General features: G+C 36.3%; 1 protein-coding gene across 3 annotated transcripts; it reads right to left on the bottom strand.

The window, feature by feature from the left end:
- Positions 1-398: 398 nt before the first annotated feature.
- Positions 399-18,770, bottom strand: LOC138695105 (uncharacterized). 3 transcript variants are annotated; one of them, XM_069819504.1, is made up of 6 exons: positions 18,356-18,770; positions 17,291-17,446; positions 16,891-17,086; positions 13,096-13,445; positions 6,916-7,006; positions 399-4,201 (listed from the first exon to the last, which is right to left on the bottom strand). In XM_069819504.1, the coding sequence occupies exons 2-6, from the start codon at positions 17,444-17,446 to the stop codon at positions 4,011-4,013; spliced, it is 984 nt and encodes a 327-aa protein (XP_069675605.1). In that variant the 5' UTR covers positions 18,356-18,770; the 3' UTR covers positions 399-4,010. The 3 variants fall into 3 exon arrangements, with proteins under 3 accessions (XP_069675605.1, XP_069675602.1, XP_069675603.1); XM_069819501.1 differs by having other exon boundaries at positions 18,535-18,770; XM_069819502.1 differs by having other exon boundaries at positions 18,550-18,770.
- Positions 18,771-20,833: the final 2,063 nt, after the last annotated feature.

Below are 20,833 nucleotides of genomic sequence, written 5' to 3'. Positions count from 1 at the left end.
ATATAACTGTTTTATAAATTCTTTCAGTTATTTTTTAGAGTTATTTGGATGATAAAAGCTTCTCAACCGAATAACAGGCATTTCCCATATTTATTCTGCATTTAATTTTTTCCCAAGTGTCGTTTATATTTGTTCCAAGGTACTTGAATTTTTCTACCTTTTCAAAGGATAAATAAAATCTATTACATACAATATGGAAGAGAAGGCCTTAAGGCCTTAATCCTGTCAGATTAAATAAATAAATTTATATACTACATGTTTCCCATGGAACATTTCTATTACATATAAAATTCTTACTTATTATGCTCTGTTGTCCAAAGAAGCCATTGTTTTAGATTTGTATATTTTCATGTCACCAAAATGAAATAAGGAGTCTGCAAATGCAAAGATACAACCAATTTACAATGAGATCAACTCTATATACTTTATTATATCAATATTTATACAATATTCTGATGCAGCCTAGAAATAAAGACGTATTTGTCATATATATTTTCCAGGCACAGTAAAAAAAATCGTAGGTCTTCTAACTTGGATATTACTTATTTCAATCTTTCCTCAGCAACGTGTGATAGAATAGCACGAGACAAAACATGAATTAAGAGTTCTATGTAAGCTGTAATAATCAGATATGATGCAGTTTTTAGCGGGAATTCAAAATTACTCAATATGTTTCAGAACAGATAATGCAGGACAACTCTCGAACTGTAGTATGTCAACCACTGGTGGTTTTTGAGATGTAACTTGGTCCCATTTTCTTTTGTTTTTCACATTTCTGCAAGGTAAAAAATTTTGTTCTGAATACAGAAGGTCAATTTCACTGATTGAAAAAAGAAAAGAGAAAGTATCTCTGTGAGGGGGGTTGAATGATGGATAGTTTCAACTGAAAGAAATATAATATCAAGGGTCAGGGGGAAAAATTGTCAATGTCTACTTTTGACATTTTTTTTAGTACACTCAGGGGTACTACGAGCTGTCGAGTCACCACATGCTAATAACTGAATTGAATTTAACGGAGGGGGGCAAGCGAGAACACTGCACCCACCCACGTGGTCTGTGTTGCCACATGTACATTTTACAAGTTCAGTATCACATGCTTTTGAAGAATGTCAGTTCTTGTAAAGTCATACTACCATTATTGTTCAAAGCTGCCGATGGCCGATTAATTTTTTATGTTAAAAATAATGTAGTTTGGAGTACTTTCAATTTCAAATATATTTGTACAAAACTGACAACTTGGCTGTTGCCCTGTCTAGTAGACAATGAATGGAAGTGAATTTCAGAGGCCAAAAGATCTGCAATACTAACTTACAACTACGTCCTCTCTGTTTTATATAAATCCAACTTCAACTTTCAAATATCCTCGAAAGTTTCAAACCATTAATATAGCTTATATAAAGTGCAATGAATAATATATTTTGATTTATAATTTTAAAAAAAGTTTATATGGTGTCTTTCATAGCTTTGCGTTAAAACTGTTTTTATTGTGTCTCCTCCTAGATGATGTGTTATAGTCTGGTTGAATGCAGCATCGTTAGTGAGCTTGCTGCACGACCAGTCGGTTTCTATTTCCCGCCCATGCGCTGATTCAGAGGAGGATCTCCTCCCTCTCCGTTCATTTACTTGCTTTAAAACTCTGCTTCTTTCTCTGGCCGCTAGTGCACTGTTGTCTATGTGTGTTAACTGCAGTAAAGGAGGAATGGATTGCCTTTCCTCCACACAAACAATCTCGCATCCTTCTCACAGTTTTCTAGCAGCACATGAGTGCGCGTTGTTTAAAACTCGATCAACCGAGGTTTTCTTATAGCTGTGAACTTAAAAATTATCGAATCTTCCTCGAATTTCAAGACATATATTTTATTTGGTATTTACTTTCAAAAGAAGAAAAATGTGAGGAGGACGTTCCTCCCTTCCCTCCCCCGAGGAATGCCACTGAACCAGATTTATGTAACTTATATTAAGCTTGCTATAGTTTTAACAGTATTAAGATTCACATATGTACATTTCTTTGTTCTTATATGTAATCTCCTCATTATGTTTGTTATATAGGCCACATTTTGATACATATTTTCTTTCCGCTTTACAGTTTAATCATCTTCACTCTAGTCAGCACTGGAAATGCCACAGATGGTCCAACATATTGCATTTGTAGCAATACTGCACATGTTTTAACATTTTAGTATTTTAACAATCGTATGACCATGGCTCATATAGCCCTTGTTTTAACATTTTAATCAATTTATGTTCAATATCGTCATGGCAGAGACTTATAATTAACTAATCTATCTATATTGTACTATACACACATCTACCAATTCCATTCATGTAATTAGGCATAAAACCTTTGTGCAAAATCGTGCGTATTTGCTTGGTTTCCGCACAAAACCAATCCGCGGAAAGTCTAAAATTCCACATTCAGTATTCCCAACCTAACACACATAACAATTTCCCTCTTCTTACCACTTAAGTGACATATTCATTTTACTGCTTTAGGCTTTTAACATATTATTTTTAGAGACGTTCAATATAGTAATAATTATAAATTGGAAACTTACCACTGCAATTTCACCTAAATTGCACTGTTAATTATTGTTTTTAAATATTTGCAAACATTAAGTAAACTCTACAACTCCACTAAAGTTACTGCATTCGTGATGCAAGTAACATTAAGGAAGCCGTGAAAAAATCAACAAATCAACTTGCCGATGTTATTACTGCAATATGTTATATAAATAATATTGTTAAAATATTAAAATGAAAAATAAATCATTGCATAACCTTACCGTTTGTTGTAAGTTCGCATTTATAGACTGGGGGGGGGGGGGAAGACAGACGTATATCACGGCCTGCTGGAGTATAGTAAACACAGAAAACATTTTAAAGCAGCAATGTTGAAGATAGATATTTTTGTTTTGCAAATTTGCCGTCATTGAACAGAAACCAAGATGGAGATTTCATTGCAACTAATTAGAAATTCCTCTTTCAGGTATGTAATAAACGATCTTCGCACAAAATAATGTACGATACACGAGCAGTATGTTTTCTTTCAATTCTCGGAAATTAAAAAAGCTCAACTACGTTTCGCTTTTTCAAACTTTTCCTCGAACACGAAAACTTCAACATACCGCTCTTGTAACGCATATTACCATTCTGAAGATGGCTTATTTAAGCCGAAAACGTTAAACTGAATAAATGAATGTGACAAGTATTCTAACAATTAATATCTGTTAAGCAGATAAGCACAGACGGACCCTGATTATTCCTAATTTCTATGTATTAGCTTATCGGTCCTCAATATGTCTTTCAAATTCACGTGTTAAAAGGTCATTTTCTCAGAACATCTTATTATGGACATCGACATTTCTTTCCCCTGACTCTTCATATATAAATGGTAATTTTAAAACTTGTAATAATATTTACAAGACTCTAATGACAACAGCAGTGATGACCTGCATATTGACAAGACGATGATAATGGTCCAATATTAACATAATTTATTTTAGAAGTAAGAGACTTTTAGGAAATTAATGTTGAATAAATTCCATATTAAGGTTAACGCATTTGCCAACAGAACGAGAGTGAGCCTAATGGAGACACATGGTGCAAGTATTTTCATTATTAATTTCAATGCCTGTTATGGAAATTGTTTCACATCTGAAAGCACAGTAGAAATGTGTATAACTGCAGCTTAACAGTGCATCATGATCTGCGGTCGAAGTTCCTTGGAACGGTTTCTACTTTCAAAACATGCACAATTATCAAATGATTCTTACTATCAAAAAGCACAGGGACATAGAAGTTCCTACTCATACATTAGAAAATGGTACAATACATCTTGAACTTCGATAATGTAATGCTATATATCTCTTACAATTACACACTTTTCAGAACAGAAAAAGAAAAAAATAAGTCAAATAATAATCGTATTTGTAAGAATCTGCATAATTTTATAGACTGCTGCATGGCATATGCACAGAATTACTCTTTAAATATAGTTAGTTATCTTTCATCTAGGGAAACAAGACTTTCTTTTTCGAAACCTCTCCTTTCTTGACTCTTGAATGTTTCATCATGAGAGCAAATGCATTCACTCTCTTTGTTCCTTCTATGCAAGGCTTCTTCTTGGACGGGGAATCCGCATCAACTGCCAGAGAATGTTTTTCTTTGTGGGTTTCGTGTGTCAGATTCTCCAGATCACAACCTATGTAACAAAGAATACAGGCAATTGATAATTATTGCAAGAAACGAGTTTACAAAAACTTAAAATTTGAGTAACACTCCTGAGGAGTCCATGGAACCAAGGTGTTTTTCAAACTAAGCTTAACTTTATCACATTCCCAGATTTGTATCAACTTGCTGGAATATTTTTTTATTTATTTTTATTTTTTATTTTAGTAGGTTATTTTATAACGCTTTATGAACATCTGAATGAGATGAAGGTGATAATGCCAGTGAAATGAGTCCAGCATTTGCTCATATTGGGTTGAGGGAAAACCCTTTTATTTTATACATCTTGATTACACAACTTTTAACACTGTATCACTTCGGAATATGTATGATAAGACTTTCTTGTGTTAAATTCTAATGTACCTCGTTTACATGTTTCGACCTATTTATGGGTCATCCTCAAAACTGATCACTGTTGGTCTTGGTGCCTCTTGTTCGGTTTCCTGTGAGGGTGCGTTCGTGTGGTATAGTGTAGAGTCAAAGAGTGTGTGTGTTTTGAAATTGAGTTGTGTGTTGAGAATTTCGTTGGGGTGCTGTGGAGAAGGTTTGGAACCAGTAATACCTGGTGAGGCACATACAACACTGCAAAGGCATCCGGAGTTAGAACATCTGCATTTTACAGTGGGATCTTCCAATACCAAACAATGGTGCTTATCAATCTTCTTAATGTATCCAGGTGTTTGCTGACAACATAAAGTCCAATGTAGTCTATTTAGTTGTTGTTTTTCACGAGAAATGAGGGGTATTTTGATCGGTGTTCATTATAGATGTCTGTTGCTAGTAGCCAGATTTGGGGTGTAGTCAATATATACTGCAGGGCTGTGTCTTCTGCAACTGGTACTGATGATTTTAATTTACTTCTTTGCGGTTTATAGATGGACAGTATAGAAGAATGTGTTCCAGATCTTCTTCATGATTATTACACCACAGACAAGTAGGATTATCAGAAATGTGAAATCGGTGTAGGTACAATTGAGTGGCAATGTGACCTGTTCTGGCTCTTGTTAAAAATGTTTGAACATGTCTGGGCAGGTTTTTGTACATTTCCAGGTTTATTTTGTACAGACTGTAAAATTTTTCCTTTGTGAGAAGAGAGCCAATTGTTGATCCATAGGTTTGTAAAATGAGACTTTACTGAAGCAAAAGCACTGGATAGCGATATCAATTGAAGAGGTCTTGGTTGCAAATATGTTGTCTGTTTTGCAATATTATCGACTTTCTCGTTTCCAGGTATATCACAATGACTAGGTATCCGCTGAAATGTTATTTCCTTTCGGAGTTCTTTTAGTTTATTTAGTTTTCTTAGGCCTAAACCTAGTAATGGATGATATAGAATAATTGATCCCATCTGATCGCAAGTTTATCATAGTTGATGACTTTAACAGTAAACATCACATATGGAATAATGGACCTTCAAACAATGGTACTTAGAACTTTGCCATTTCTACTCTTCACTTGTGTGTGAGGGTACATTTTCATCTCTGGTCTTCTTAGAAGTAAACTTAATGTTGAGGTAGATGTGCAACCACAATTGAGCTAGACTTCGCAAAGCAACATCAACCACCCCACTGATTAGTACCTTATGGTAAGTATAAAAAACTGGTTTAATTTTTCACACCAACGACATAATATAACGTAAAATAACTTTGCATTTATGTATTTCAGAGTTAAAACTGGAATTTAATATTGCTGTCAATTTATTACGGATATTTTATTCACTACATTGTGCAAATGTGTAATAGGCAGGACATTTTGGGGTCCACCAAATGAAATATGAGCTTCAAGCAGCGATGACACTTTTGAAACCACTGCTTTAACATTAGAATCCAGGAGGGTAAAAGAGAAACAAAATATCTTTAATTTTAGAGTATCAGAATAGTACATTATGCAACGAGCCTATAATGGTAGTAATTAAGACGCGAGTATGTTTATGAAATGAGCGCAAGCAAGTTTCATAATTTTCATACGACTTTTTATGCTCGACCATATTTCTAACTTGAAATCATTCATAAGTATTCATGTTATTCTTATCTGACTGAGGAGGAGAACTGACCTTGTGCAATACCTCGTAAATTGTGAGATGTGCACAGACGCGAAAGTATTGATTTTTTCCGAGAAACGGATGTCGACATTGACCTTGAAAAACGAGATGACAAATTGAATTTATTTGAAGATTATTTACAATTAACCCTAATTATTATAGTAACAGAACTGACTTTATTTCAAATATAGGTGATTTACTGATTTATTGTTGTCTTTCGATTGCATATCCGAGAATAATCGATACTTGCGCTTTCATATTGCTACAATGGTATTTTCTGATTGGTGGTACACCTGAACTTTAATGAGGTCAATTAAAGGGTTGCTACCAGCTGTATAATTACTACATTTCGGCATGGTCGAGCATAAATTAATTAAAAATATAGCAAATGATTAAAGTGGTAGTACACTTTAAGCTGAATTTATTTTTAAGTACACTGTGTCCAAAAAATCATGGTGGGGTTTCAGAGAATTGTGTTTTTGGAATGAATAGAGGTAGAAATGTAATACTGTGGCTGGTGAAAATGAAGTGTACCACCATACAATACAATTATAACCTTTCCCAATTCTGCAATGTTCTATGCAGTAGTTGCTAACAATATTCAATTAAATAGTGTTACATTTGCATAACAACATTAAATAATTTACCTGTTGAGCCTGAAAGCAAGACGTCTTTGTTTTCTTTGCCTGTTGACAATGTACCATTACCAGTCCCAAGCACTCGGGTTGTCTCCTTATTCTGAAATAGTAACAAGAAAAAAAGCTATGACAAAAGCAAAATCCCTACTAAGTCACTACACCAGACGTCTCAATAGGGCCTTCTTGGAGCACTTCCTCCACTCTCTCTTTTTAATGTAAGAATGGAACAAGATGCGGGAGCAGTTCGTGTATCTCCAGATGACGTCATTGACCACGACGTTTGAATAGACAGCTGCAACCGCTAAGATGTTGTCTCCATCTCCGAGGAAGAATGTCTTTATTACTGCAAATTTATGAAGAAATAAAAGCTTTCATAGAGAAAGTGAAATTATGGGAGTCAATTTACCACTTCATTAATCTGTTACCTAATTTGAATCAAGACCAGTAACAACTATAATGAAGTACTGAAGGACTTGAGAAAAGAATTTGAGACCAGATTTAAGATTTGAATTGTTCTAATTTAAAATAATTGTGAATTTCTAAGATGTTTTGGTTATTGTTAATTATTGAAAACATTACGAAACATATAATTTAACTACTATTGTAATTAATATATTAATATTGACGTATCATAAGAATATGTACCTTAACAACCAACATATTTAATTGTAATTTTATTATTACTATTTAATTGAATTTTATTTTATTAAACATAGTATAAACTTAAAAAAAAAAGTACCAAAAATCATTTACTAGAAATGAAGTATTGTTGTTGTTTAGTCAACTGTCCGAAGAAAGATCTGAACCTCACAATTGATACCAACAAGACACCACTTATGAGGCAACTAGGCCAGGAGATAATGGGGTAGGGTTGCCAGTTCCTTGTGCTTAAATAATTATGTAACATGTATGGTTGTTCATGCTTCAGATTTCTTTTTACTCATTAATATATAATTAGAAAATAAAGTTATTATTATTATTACTACTGCAAACTACTTAAGAAATTTTATTCCTTCTGAAAACAAACGTCTATTGTGACAGTACAACTCAAAAGTGCAGCTTTGTGGAATTTCTCCCGCGACAATTGCAACTTAGCTCGCTCATGCGTGTGACATGAATCAGCGATCGGCTATCTTCGGGTACTGCGTTTATCTCTTCAGCTGACTACGCTATCTACACTTGCTCTCTGTAACAATTTTTATGCGTTGGCCTTGACACGCCTGCACTACACTGTGTTAAAATTCTTCCCAGAATATTTAATAATGTGTTGCCTTCGAGGTTAACTAGCAGCAGTGGAAATGGTGGGAACAAGATGAGGCCAGAGAATTACCTGACAGAAATTACATAAAAAGATATTCAGCCCAAGTAGGATTCGAAGTGACGCCTAAGCACATCCTCAGATCACGAGTTCAGGTCACTACCCCTGAGCTACATTGGTGGATTTTTCTTATACCTCAACAACTTACTTACAAATAAATACCCTTATAGTTTACTGGTACCTATATACAGTGAAACCTCTGCTTACGGACACCCCCAAGATACAGACACTTCTCGTATACGGACAGATTTTTATGTCCCAACTGAAATAATATAGAAATAATGATAAATTTAAATCTCATTTACGGACACTCTCAGACACGGACAGCTGTTTCACAGCCCTAAAGCTTGCTTTACCTCCTGATTACGGACAGCACTTGGATTTCAAGGCCTAATGTGTTACAAAAACGGAAAATTTAGTTTTGAGAACTGTACAGAAATTCCTTAACATGAAAGAAGACAATAAGGGTCTCGTAGGCTACCACTAGCCCAGCCGGCTACCCCTTGTTAGCTGAAAGCGGGTGGATAAACAAGTCATAAAATTTAACCTGTCTTATGGGTCCAAAGTTTCCGCAATCGTGAAATTGTATTCGACACATGATAGGGTTAGTACAGTAGGATTATTCTCTTTACTCCGATCAGTTGTTCTGTTTCGAGAGACATGACACCTGAACGTAAAGGTTAAGTTGAAAACTGTAAATTACAGCACTGCATAACTGTAGCCCTAGGATAAAACTGCACGGCACAGTACTGTATTTTCCTTTTTCGGTCTTATCTACTGTAGTTCGGAGTTGCATAGAATTTACTGTAGTACAGTAGACGGTATTTAGAATTAAACTACAGTAATACATTTCATTTAAAGCGTGAAGGGATACATAATGCATATTATAAATTTACTGTTAGATTTGGGAACCTCCCTCCCAATAAAGGACACCTCCCAAATGCGGACAGATTGTTACGTCCCTTCGATGTCTGTAAATGAGAGATTTCACTGTAGTAAGTATTACAGGCCAATGAACGGCCTAGATAACAAAATTTGTCACTGAAAACTGATTTCCAATGGTTAAACAAGTCAAGTTTTAGACATGAGCAGTTCCTCCTCCAATAACAGGGAAAATGAAAGATTTCAGAATTTTGACGAAAGCATCTACAATATACTAGCCTATTATTTGTATGGGGAAATAGTGAGCACTATATGCTGAGTTCTTGACAATGTAGCCATTACCTCTCTTGCTTTCCAATATTTCTCATACACAGTGGGTTTAGAGGAAAGAGCTGGACATTGCTGAAGATGATTCTGATCCATTTCTTCCTGAAGACTGCACAATGAACAAAGTGGTGAAGAAATAATTATAATTTTGTTCAAGTGTTTTGAAAACAGTCATGCATGCCCTGTGAGTAATCAAAAGGATGCAACGGCACTTTTCCTTGGATACTCAGGAATTATATTTTGTTGTACATTGAGACACTCCCATCTTTTATTATTAGAAATTTCGTGGAAATTGTATGATATTATATCTTGATATTCTGCTAATGGCTTCATTGCCAAATGCAAGGCCCTAGACAATATCTTGATATTCTGAGTTAAAATCTTTTAATTGCTGAGAATGATGAAGTTGACATTGGGTTTCGTAAAACATTACGAAAAGAAAAGAAAAAAAAAAAAGAGAAAGACGAAAAGGAAAGAAAAAAGAAAATGAGGAAAGAAAAAAGAAAATAAAAGAAACGAAAAAAAGAAAAGGAAAAAGAAAATAAAAGAGAAAAACGAAAACAAACGAGAAGAGAAAAAAGGCAATAAAAAGAAAGGAATACATAACAAAATAAATTAAATAAATACAATAAATCAAATAAAAATAAAAAATAAATAAGTAAATAAAACCGATGAATAGATAAATAAATCAAATAAAGAATAGAGGAATAAATAAATAAATAGGTAAAATTAAATGAATAAATTAATGAAATAAAAATTCAATTAAAAATTAAGATGTAAATGTAAAATAAAATAAATACATAAAATAAATAAATAAAAATAATTAATAAAATAAAATAAAATAACATAACATAAAAACATAAATGAAATAAGTAACATAAATAAATAAATATATAAAATAAAATAATCAAGTCTGCTTCACGAGCTATACCTGAAAGTCTGATTTGCTGGAAACTTATCTTTTGAAAATGTGGAAAAATTCAAGTACCCTGGAGCAACAGTAACAAATGTAAATGACACACAGAATAAATATGAGAAATGCGTGTTATTATTCGGCTGAGAAGCTTTTATCATCCAGTCTGCTTTCAAAAAGGCTGAAAGTTAGAATTTATAAAACAGTTATATTACCGGTTGTTCTTTATGGTTCTGAAACATGGACTATCACTGTGTAAGAAAGAAACAGAGGTTAGGAGTGTTCGAGAATAAGGTGCTTAGGAAAATATTTGGGACTAAAAGGGATGAAATTACAGGAGAATGGAGAAAGTTACACAATGCACACATTGTATTCTTCACCTAACATTAATTAGGAACTGAAAATGAATATATCTCCATCTTTTATAAAAAATAACATCTTGATGGAAATAAACAAATACAGATATATTCATGTTCAATATTTAATGATTATCTGACCAAATATGTCTTTGGAAAAAAAATAATAGGGAACATTAAATCCAGAGACGCAGGTGATATAGCATGTATGGGTGAATCCAAAAATGCATATAGAGTGTTAGTTGAAAGACCTGAGGGGAAAATACCTTTGGGGAAGCCAAGACGTAATTGAGAGGATAATATTAAAATGGATTTGAGAGAGGTGGGCTATGATGGCAGGGACTGGGTTAATCTTGTTCAGGATAGGGACCAATGGCGGGCTTATGTGAGGGCGGCAATGAACCTCTGGATTCCTTAAAAGCCAGTAAGTAACTATATTAGATAAGGACTTTTGTCAGGAATTACAGTAGATTTATTTACCGACTTTTATGTATTTTATTCAGTTTTATGGTGTCCCTACATATGATAGTTTCATAGCTGTACAGCAGCAGCAGCTGACAACTGAAGTAAATCCCTATTGCTGCACAGGTAGAGGAAGCGCAAAGAAAGCTTGCCCATTTGACTGATGTGCAGAGAACGATATTCGGTCCTCGTGCCGCCATGCTCGTTACAGGGCTGCTATGAATCACCTAATGCTGATTACAGGGCGCATTCGAAAGCGCGGTCTTGAGCTGTTCGTATCGTGGAGTGTATTGTGCAGAGCAGGTAGAAGCCAGCGTGTGTGTTACATATTCTGCGTTTTATCCCTGATATCAAAAGTTCAAAGTGTGTTCGTTAAATAACAGGGTTCTGTATAAATTCTATGTCCTTAACAATGTCCCCTGTTTCGCTCTAAATTAGGAAGTGGTAATAAAACGTTACACAGTCAAACTAGGGAATTATTTATAACGTTCATAAATTTATGAAAAACGAAACAGGCTCTGCTCGTAACATAAGGAAGTATATACAGATTAAAATAAACCGACCATAGTACCCTAGTTATCGGAACATTTTAATAAAATCACATAGTATTAGTGTTTTAATACAACGTCAAATATCAATTATTACATGATTACATATTTCTCATAACATCTTTGTCATTTCATTCAGTGATTTTATATCTAAAAAAATTCGTGTTTCTGTATTTTCAACAATGTTATGTTATGAATAATTTCAAGGGAAAAATTGTTCCGGGGCCGGGTATCGATCCCGGGACCTCTGGTTGAACGTACCAGCGCTCTGCCAACTGAGCTACCCGGGAACTCCACCTGACACCGTCTCAACTTTTCCCTTTATATCCACACAACTTGCGTCGGATGACGAAACGCCAGAGACCCACATCGAGTGCACACAGTGACATATATTATGCAAATCTAATCTCTCAGGTGAAGCTCCCTGTAAAGCAGATTTGAATAATTTCAAGGGAAAAATTGTTCCGGGGCCGGTGTGTGGATATAAAGGGAAAAGTTGAGACGGTGTCGGGTGGAGTTCCCAGGTACCTCAGTTGGCAGAGCGCTGGTACGTTCAACCAGAGGTCCCGGGATCGATACCCGGCCCCGGAACAATTTTTCCCTTGAAATTATTCATAACATAACATTGTTGAAAATACAGAAACACGAATTTTTTTGCATATAAAATCATTGAATGAAATGACAAAGATGTTGTAAGAAATATGTAGTCATGTAATAACTGATATTTGACGTTGTATTAAAACACTAATACTATGTGATTTTATTAAAATGTTCCGATAACTAGGGTACTATGGTCGGTTTATTTTAATCTGTGTATACTTCCTTATGTTACGAGCAGAGCCTGTTTCGTTTTTCATAAATTTATGAACGTTATAAATAATTCCCTAGTTTGACTGTGTAACGTTTTATTACCACTTCCTAATTTAGAGCCAACGGGGGCATTGTTAAGTATACAGAATGTTATACAGAATTGTTCCGGGGCCGGGTATCGATCCCGGGACCTCTGGTTGAACGTACCAGCGCTCTGCCAACTGAGCTACCTGGGAACTCCACCCGACACTGTCTCAACCTTTCCCTTTATATCCACACACCGGCCCCGGAACAATTTTTCCCTTGAAATTATTCAAATCTGCTTTACAGGGAGCTTCACCTGAGAGATTAGATTTGCAATGTTATGTTATTAGTTACTCTGCAACAAGGTTTAGGTTACGTTACAGGCGCTGTGATAAATCTCACTCGAAACATCAAGCCAGCAGACGACTGAGAACTGCCAATCGAGTCAAAGCGAGGTCGAGTGCACCTGAACGTTTCCGAAAGTTCGCGCAGCTTACTGTGGCAAGCTCTTCTTGCGTCTACTCTACCATGAATATAACAAACAGTTACCTCTCGTGACTTCAAGATGTACTTAGTTATGTCTGCGTTGTACTTCTTGTGAACCTTCTTGGCGGGAGCCCTCTCCGGTGGATCCGTCAGGTCCACTGTTGGCACTGGATGCTGGAACACAGGACTGGGCTTCTTTGCAGCCAGCGCGTCTTTCTGTGACGTCTCCCGTTCCTGCAATGGAGTCCAATGTGTTGCCTTGTCTGGAACTGAATCCTGCGAAGCCTTCTCTAGGGAACACTCCCCTAGCACCAAGGCTCCTGCCAAGTAGAAATTTTGGTAGCTTTCGGGGAGTTTCTTCAAGGAGTGCTTCAGCAGGGACACAACACTCTTCAGCTGAGCATACGTCAGATCTGAAACAATGCATTGTGAGTGTAGAGAAAATGGAAATGATCACAACGCAGCTTTGTAAGAGTACGTGATTATATCAAGTTCGTCATGTGTCCACTGCTGTGGAGTAATGGTTAGCACGTCTGGCTGTGAAACGAACGGGCCTGAGTTCGAATCCTAATTGGGATAAGTTACCTGGTTGAGATTTTTTCCGAAGTTTTTTCCTCAATCAATTGAATTTTTATTTATTTTTTTATTTTATTGGGTTATTTTACGACGCTGTATCAACATCTAAGTTATTTAGCGTCTGAATCAAATGAAGGTGATAATGCTCGTGAAATGAGTCCGGGGTCCAGCACCGAAAGTTACCTAGCATTTGCTCGTATTGGGTTGAGGGAAAACCCCGGAAAAAACCTCAACCAAGTACTGTAACTTGCCCCGACCGGGATTCGAACCCGGCCACCTCGTTTCGCGGTCAGACGCGCTGACCGTTACTCCACAAGTGTGGACTCAATCAATTGAAGCAGATTTGCTAGGTAACTATCAGTGTTTAGACATCAGCTTTATTTCCCATGCATTTATCATCTTTCAACAGTTTTAGATAGACCTAGAATGCAGTAGGATGGGATAAATCGTAAAACAGCGAACGCCAGTAGTGGAAGTTATCCCCACCCTCGCCGCTCGGCACCTCGCTCACCTGCTCTCTCTCTCTCTCTATCAACCCCGCTTCGGTGGATCACTGCCTATCGCCTCACACGTATTTCATATTTTACAACACATCACAACACAATACAACCAAATTAATGTGCATTAGACAACAAGATATCCAACAATACACATTGCATTTTTGCAATACGTTATGGCAGTTCCCTTGAACATAAATAGATTCATTTTCCCTTCTACCACCAACTCGTCTCGGTAGCCGAGAGGTCTAAAGCGTGACCAAAAAGCGTGCGTGCGTTTCGTTAGGAAGATACACGGATCGAATACTGCCCTCTGCAAATTCATATGAAAAAAAAAAAAAGAGACATGAAGCAGAGAGGAGAGACAGAAGTAAACAGGGCAAAGTTGGTCTTTTGCTTCATAGATGCTGCATTCACTCTTTTTGTTCCACTTTTTTTTTAGTAGGTTACTTTACGACACTTTATCAATATCTAAGGTTACTTAGTGTCTGAATGAGATGAAGGTAATAATGCCGATGAAATGAGTCCGGGGTCCAACACCACAGTTACCCAGCATTTGCTCTTATTGGGTTGAGGGAAAACCTCAACCAGGTAACTTGTCCCGACCGGGAATAGAACCCGGGCCACCTGGTTTCGCGGCTAGACGTGCTAACCGTTACTCCACAGGTGTGGACTTGTTCCACTTTCCTCCACTAGATATCACCCCACCCTAAACCCCTATTTCCACTCTTTCCCGCTAGAGTGTGTGGTGAGCTTGCAGGGGAAAAATGGAAAAGGGTCGTGGGCGGAGCTTAGCGTTCGCTGTTTTACGCTTTGCCCGTAGGATGTAGTACCGTGGCTTGCATCTTGGAAGCATCGATCTGAGGACACTGCAGACATTCCAGGAGGGATTTTCATAGTGGACTCTGTCAGACCTGGGTATTGTGCAGCTGAATGAATACATGGCACCATACACTGAATCACGATATTACAAGAATGGAGTCTTAAGGATTTAAATCAATCATTGCTATCTAAAGGAAGTAAGCACAATAAGCCTCAGCCTGCAGTGCAAAGCCTTCATGTCCTTCCTCCAGAAAAGTGAGAGAAAAAAAATGTCACCAGGTTGTCATTAGACATTGCTGGTCTTCTCTACTGGCAATGGCTTAGGTGTAACCCACTTGTGAAGTTGGGGTGCCTGGAAGACGGGAGTTGCAATGCTCCGATAATTAATATTACGATAAGATGATTATGAGGCACCAGGAAAGGTCTTAAATCTACACTTAACCTAATTTCGAGATCATGAACGAAGACAGAAACAATTCCCTTTAAGGAAAAATTCCTGTGTTATAACCAGAAATCGAACCCGGAACCCCATGAACTGTAGCCAGAAACTCTGACCACTAGACTGGTCAGAAAAAAAAGTTATGTTATGATTACAGGAATATAAGAGAGACACACACAACATCAAAAGAATTGGAGAGTAGAAGAGAGAGAGAAGAGCCATCTAATTTCCATTTCAGTTTTTTTAGTAGGTTATTTTACGACGCTGTATCAACATCTCGGGTTATTTAGCGTCTGAATGAAGGTGATAATGCCAGTGAAATGAGTCCGGGGTCCAGCACCAATAGTAACCCAGCATTTGCTCGTATTGGGTTGAGGGAAAACCCTGGAAAAAACCTCAACCAGGTAACTTGCCCCAACCGGGATTAGAATCCGGACCACCTGGTTTTGCGGCCAGACGCGCTGACCATTACTCCACAGGTGTGGACTACTTAAAATATAAAGTTAATAGCAATTCCAAAATGGATTCTTTTTGAATAATACAATATAATCTTCAAACAGACAAAAAAAGTTCACTCTTATGCTGTGCAAAAGTTTGAAATACAGTAGAACTTGGTTATAACGACATCCAAGGGACTTTAAAAATTATGTTCTTATAAACGAGTGTCGTAGTAACAGAGATTCATATTATCAGTCTAGTGAAGTGGAAAATGAAAAATAACAAACTTAATTAGGCTTATTTTAGACTTTTGTATTCACTTTTAAGCCTACCATGAACATAATAAAATACACGTATAATTTTATTATAAATACAGTATTCTGACTAAAACAGTTTGTTCAGTACTCACCAAACTTCTTTACTTACGAGCGAAGTAATCAGTCATTTTCCTACTTGCTCAATACACACTTTCTAAATTACGTTCTATGTTCATAATTTCAGTTGCAGTGTCACTGCTCCCACCCCTAGCTTCATAGAACATGTTCACAATTCTTATGGCTTCTAAAACGTCACTCACTTCTTTTAGTGGCCATACTGCGTTAAAATGAATTTAGTGAAAATTTCCTGTCGAAACTGACTGCATGCAGGTACCATTAATAATATCGCATAAATTCGGGCGGGTTATAATGGGGTGGGAAATCTGCCTGCATTCCAGAGGTCTGTGACAGAAGGGAACAGTGAAGAATTTGCCAGGTTGCACATTTCAACACAATATTTCTTAAAATACTTTGGTTCTTACAAAATCTTATTCCAAACTGAGGTTGAAAACAACGTTATATACAAGGTAGACACATATGCGTTTGTCGTATTAAGCAAGGTAGAAAAACACATGTCTAATGGGGAATTAGTGGGGACCACAGAATATTTGACGTTATAGGCGTGGTGTCGCACAAAACGAGATCGCTATAACCAAGTTCTACTGTAAGTCATTTGAAGAATAATAATTTTACACCTTTCAAAACAAAATTTTGACAGAATCTGTCATTACAAAAAGTCAGCCACAAGCTCCCTGATTCTATAACGCACCATATTTGCCCAGTCTGTTGAAGAAGCGCACCCACTTGCTGTTGAGATGTGAGAGAAGGGCTGGCAGGCCGTCTCGGTCACTCTTCTTGCGGAACGTATCGAACAGTTCGTTCTGAGAAGCGCACAGTACGAAGTCTGTGAGTCCACTTAGCAGCAGTGCCTGCTCCACCTTGTTGAACACGACCTGATGCTTCCTCTGTGAACAACGAATACCGCAAGAACTGCCAAAATTAATACAACTTAAATGACAGCTCCAGGAATTAACAAGGAGACTGCTAATGACAGGAGTGGTATCAGGAGTGGTTTAAAAATCTGGAGTCTCCCGCTTAAATACAGAAAGTTGGCAGATGGTGATGATAAAAAAGTTACTGAGTAACTAAGTGGTAGCAACTTCACTCACCAGTATGTGCCAGCACTCCCCTTTGCTGAGATCTCGCAGGCAGCTCAGGAAGGGCATGTCACAGGAACTCACCGTCTCCAGAGCGAGCTGTTCAGCTGCCTCACAGTTATTCTTCAGCGTGCCCACCAGCTGATTCACCACGTCTGGTGCCGCCATCTGAATATAGAATTTATATATCTTCTCACCATTCGTGAGCTGCCACAAGGAACAAAGAGTACTTAACCATAGAAATTTTTACAAGTTCATGAAAAACCACTGATTTTGTTTTAACAATGAAATTCCTACAAGTACATAACTGCAAATAATTTTTTTTTTTTTTTTGAGATTAGTGAAAATATACCTACTTTTCAGAAAGGTAAGTGTTATAAAAAAGTAAAGAATGCTACTGAACTTAGTTTGATTTCGAATATAGGTGATTCTTCAGGAGAGCAATTGATCCTTTCAATGCGGCTAAGGTTACAATCTGAATAATAGATGTAGATAATAGAGACCTCTAAACCTGTGTGAAGACAAAAGTGCACTCTCTGGTGAAAGCAGAGAGAGGTACGAGGACTTCCAGATCAACACCATTTGATAGAAAGCAGTTCTGGAAGTTGTAAAGAAGATGAAGATCTTTTTCCGTCATCAGACCTAAAAATCTCTTGCCTTGGTCCTTCATCAAATGTAAAAGCAATGCCTTAGTCCATCATCAAACTTAGTTTCTTGCCTCAATTCGTCAACAAACTTAAAAGTAAAGTTTCCTTCCCCAGTCTATCATCATACTTTTTAAATTCTCATGCTCAGCCCGTTGTCAAGCCTGAAAATCCCTTTCTCTTACATTAAATGTGAACTAAAGCTTGAATAGTTAATTTAAAAAGAAATAGAAAACCAATGCTACCTACTTCAAGTGAACAACATGAAAGACGGTAACACTTCTTAGGTGTCACGTTAATAGCAATCGTAAAAGAAAATTTTGATACTAACGCCTTAATTTGTTCCATCACTGATAATGTAATTTAAAGGGTAAAGGAGAGTACCTTTCGTATAAAAAAGAAGTCTTAAAATATTTGCAATTATAGTACATACCACTGAACATTCGTCTTGTGCTTAAAAGGTCTCTGTATAAATGTTTCGATTACTCGCAGAAATTTCATGCATTATAGGCCTAAATATGCAGATATTTCACATTCACTTTTCACAAATTCAGGAATTCATGGCTCTAGTCATTCTAATCACTTTATTTGTAAAGGTACGCAACATGATACCTTCATGATACGTACTGTGCTTCAAAACTTCTTTACAACCTATGAATTAGGACTGCTTCCTCCAGTGTCTGCAATTCTTTTTATCGTCACAATTTACTATCAAATACCTTCTACTAAATCAAACTTTCAACATCTACTTAGCAACACAATCATTTTCGTAACAAAAAAACTGTAATAGGAACTCTTGTCATGTCCAATTCCCGCCAGAACAACAAACGCGCACAAGACATATTGCAGTGTCGCCAAATGTTATCCAAATTACGTACCACCGAACAATGAATTATCCGCGTATGGGACGATAAATTCTACGATTGCATGAACTGAATGTACAAAAAACTTTACATTCATGGAATAAAATAAATATTAAACACTTCTAGAACAGCAAAAGTTGTATTTAATAAGGAAACGTGAAAATATCAAAGATTTGAGAAAAAACTATTTTGTCAGGAACACCAACGTAACAGATATAATACGCACGGCCACAATCAAGTAGGCCGTGATAATACGAAGAAATGAAGCTCAGGGATGCACAGACATTATCAATTGAAGAAGAGCCACCTATGGAATCGTGAGGGAACTACCACCACCACCACCACCACCACCAGAGCTGCAGGTGGACGATGGGATTTAAATTTCATCTCCATGGGTAGCTCGCAGCAGATTCTATACATTGTTGCAAACGCGAAACCTAGGAAAGAAACAGAGATGATGAAAGAGGAGAAGTGTAATTATGATGGCGAAATTAATACGAAGTCGAACGTCGAAAGTTACCCAGCAATTCTGCTTCAATTGGTTGAACCAGGTAGTAATAATAATAATAATAATAATAATAATAATAATAATAATAATAATAATAATAATAATACTAGCGCTACAGCCCACGAAAGGCCAAGACCGACCAGCCGGCTGCTAGCCTCACGGCCACATGCCGAAGCAGAGGTGGACGATCATCCAACCAGAATGGAGGTATCGTGTAGTTAGCAGGATGATCTCCCCAGCCGTCATAGCTGGTTTGCGTAACCGAATTTCGCTACCTATCGTAGCTCCACAAATGCATCACAATGCTAGGTGCGCACCGGTCCCATACACTAGCTGAAATTTCATGAGGAAATTTCTTCCACCATGACGACTCGAACCAGCGCGCATTCCGTAACGCGAGTCCCAGGCAGGATGCCTTAGACCACGACGCCACGGCGCGGGACATTTACAATATTAATATGCTAACTAATTGTAAATAACTATAAACAAATTAGTACCAGACATATATTTTTCTTTTTCTAATTTTTGCATCATTACAAATAAAAATATTCCAACGGCCGAGAAGGATAATAGTGTATTAACTACATATATAGCTTCGACATAGGGGCACTCTCAAATTGTAAAAATAAAGAAATAAATAAAAATAAATGAATAAAAAAATAAATAAATAGAAAAAGATAAATGAATAAATATATAAATGGATAAATAGGTAAATAAATGAGTAAATAAATAGATAAACAGATATAGATAAATAAATTTATTTATTTATTTATTTTTATTTTGCTAATAATTGTAACATAAAATATAATATACATACAGAAAAACTTTAGCTCGCCCCTGAAAGAGTAGAACTCGTGCTCAGGGGCGGATAAATAAATACGTAAATAAAGAAATTAAATAGATAAATGATTTAATGAATGAATAAATAAATAGACAAAATAGATAAATATGTAAATAGATGAATTAATGGATAAATAAATAAATAAATAAATAAAAAATAAATAAATAAATAAGATGTAGTTGACATGGAGGGTGTTCAAAAAAATAAATTACTTTGTGCGAGATCGTGCGTATTTGCTTGGTTTCCGCACAAAACCAATCCGCGGTAAGTCTAAAATTCCACATTCAGTATTCCCAACCTAACACACATAACAATTTCCCTCTTCTTACAGCTTAAGTGACATATTGATTTTACTGCTTTAGGCTTTTAACATATTATTTTTAGAGACGTTCAATATAGTAATAATTATAAATTGGAAACTTACCACTGCAATTTCACCTAAATTGCACTGTTAATTACTGTTTTAAAATATTTGCAAAAATTAAGTAAACTCTACAACTCTACTAAAGTTACTGCATTCGTGATGCAAGTAACATTAAGAAAGCCGTGAAAAAATCAACAAATCAACTTGCTGATGTTATTACTGCAATATGTTATATAAATAATATTGTTAAAATATTAAAATGAAAAATAAATCATTACATAACCTTACCGTTTGTTTTAAGTTCGCATTTATAGACTGGGGGAAAAAAAAGACAG

Source organism: Periplaneta americana, chromosome 2 (genome assembly GCF_040183065.1).
Source record: "Periplaneta americana isolate PAMFEO1 chromosome 2, P.americana_PAMFEO1_priV1, whole genome shotgun sequence".
NCBI lineage: Eukaryota > Metazoa > Arthropoda > Insecta > Blattodea > Blattidae > Periplaneta > Periplaneta americana.
Note: the sequence above shows the minus strand (reverse complement) of the source record. Positions and strands in the feature narration are given on the sequence as shown.

Coding starts and splice junctions, on each gene's coding strand:
- LOC138695105 (XM_069819501.1), bottom strand. Junction 17,087..17,290: donor GGGAGTGCTGGCACATACTG/GTGAGTGAAGTT, acceptor CGTTGTTCACAG/AGGAAGCATCAGGTCGTGTT. Junction 13,446..16,890: donor CAACAGACTGGGCAAATATG/GTGCGTTATAGA, acceptor GCATTGTTTCAG/ATCTGACGTATGCTCAGCTG.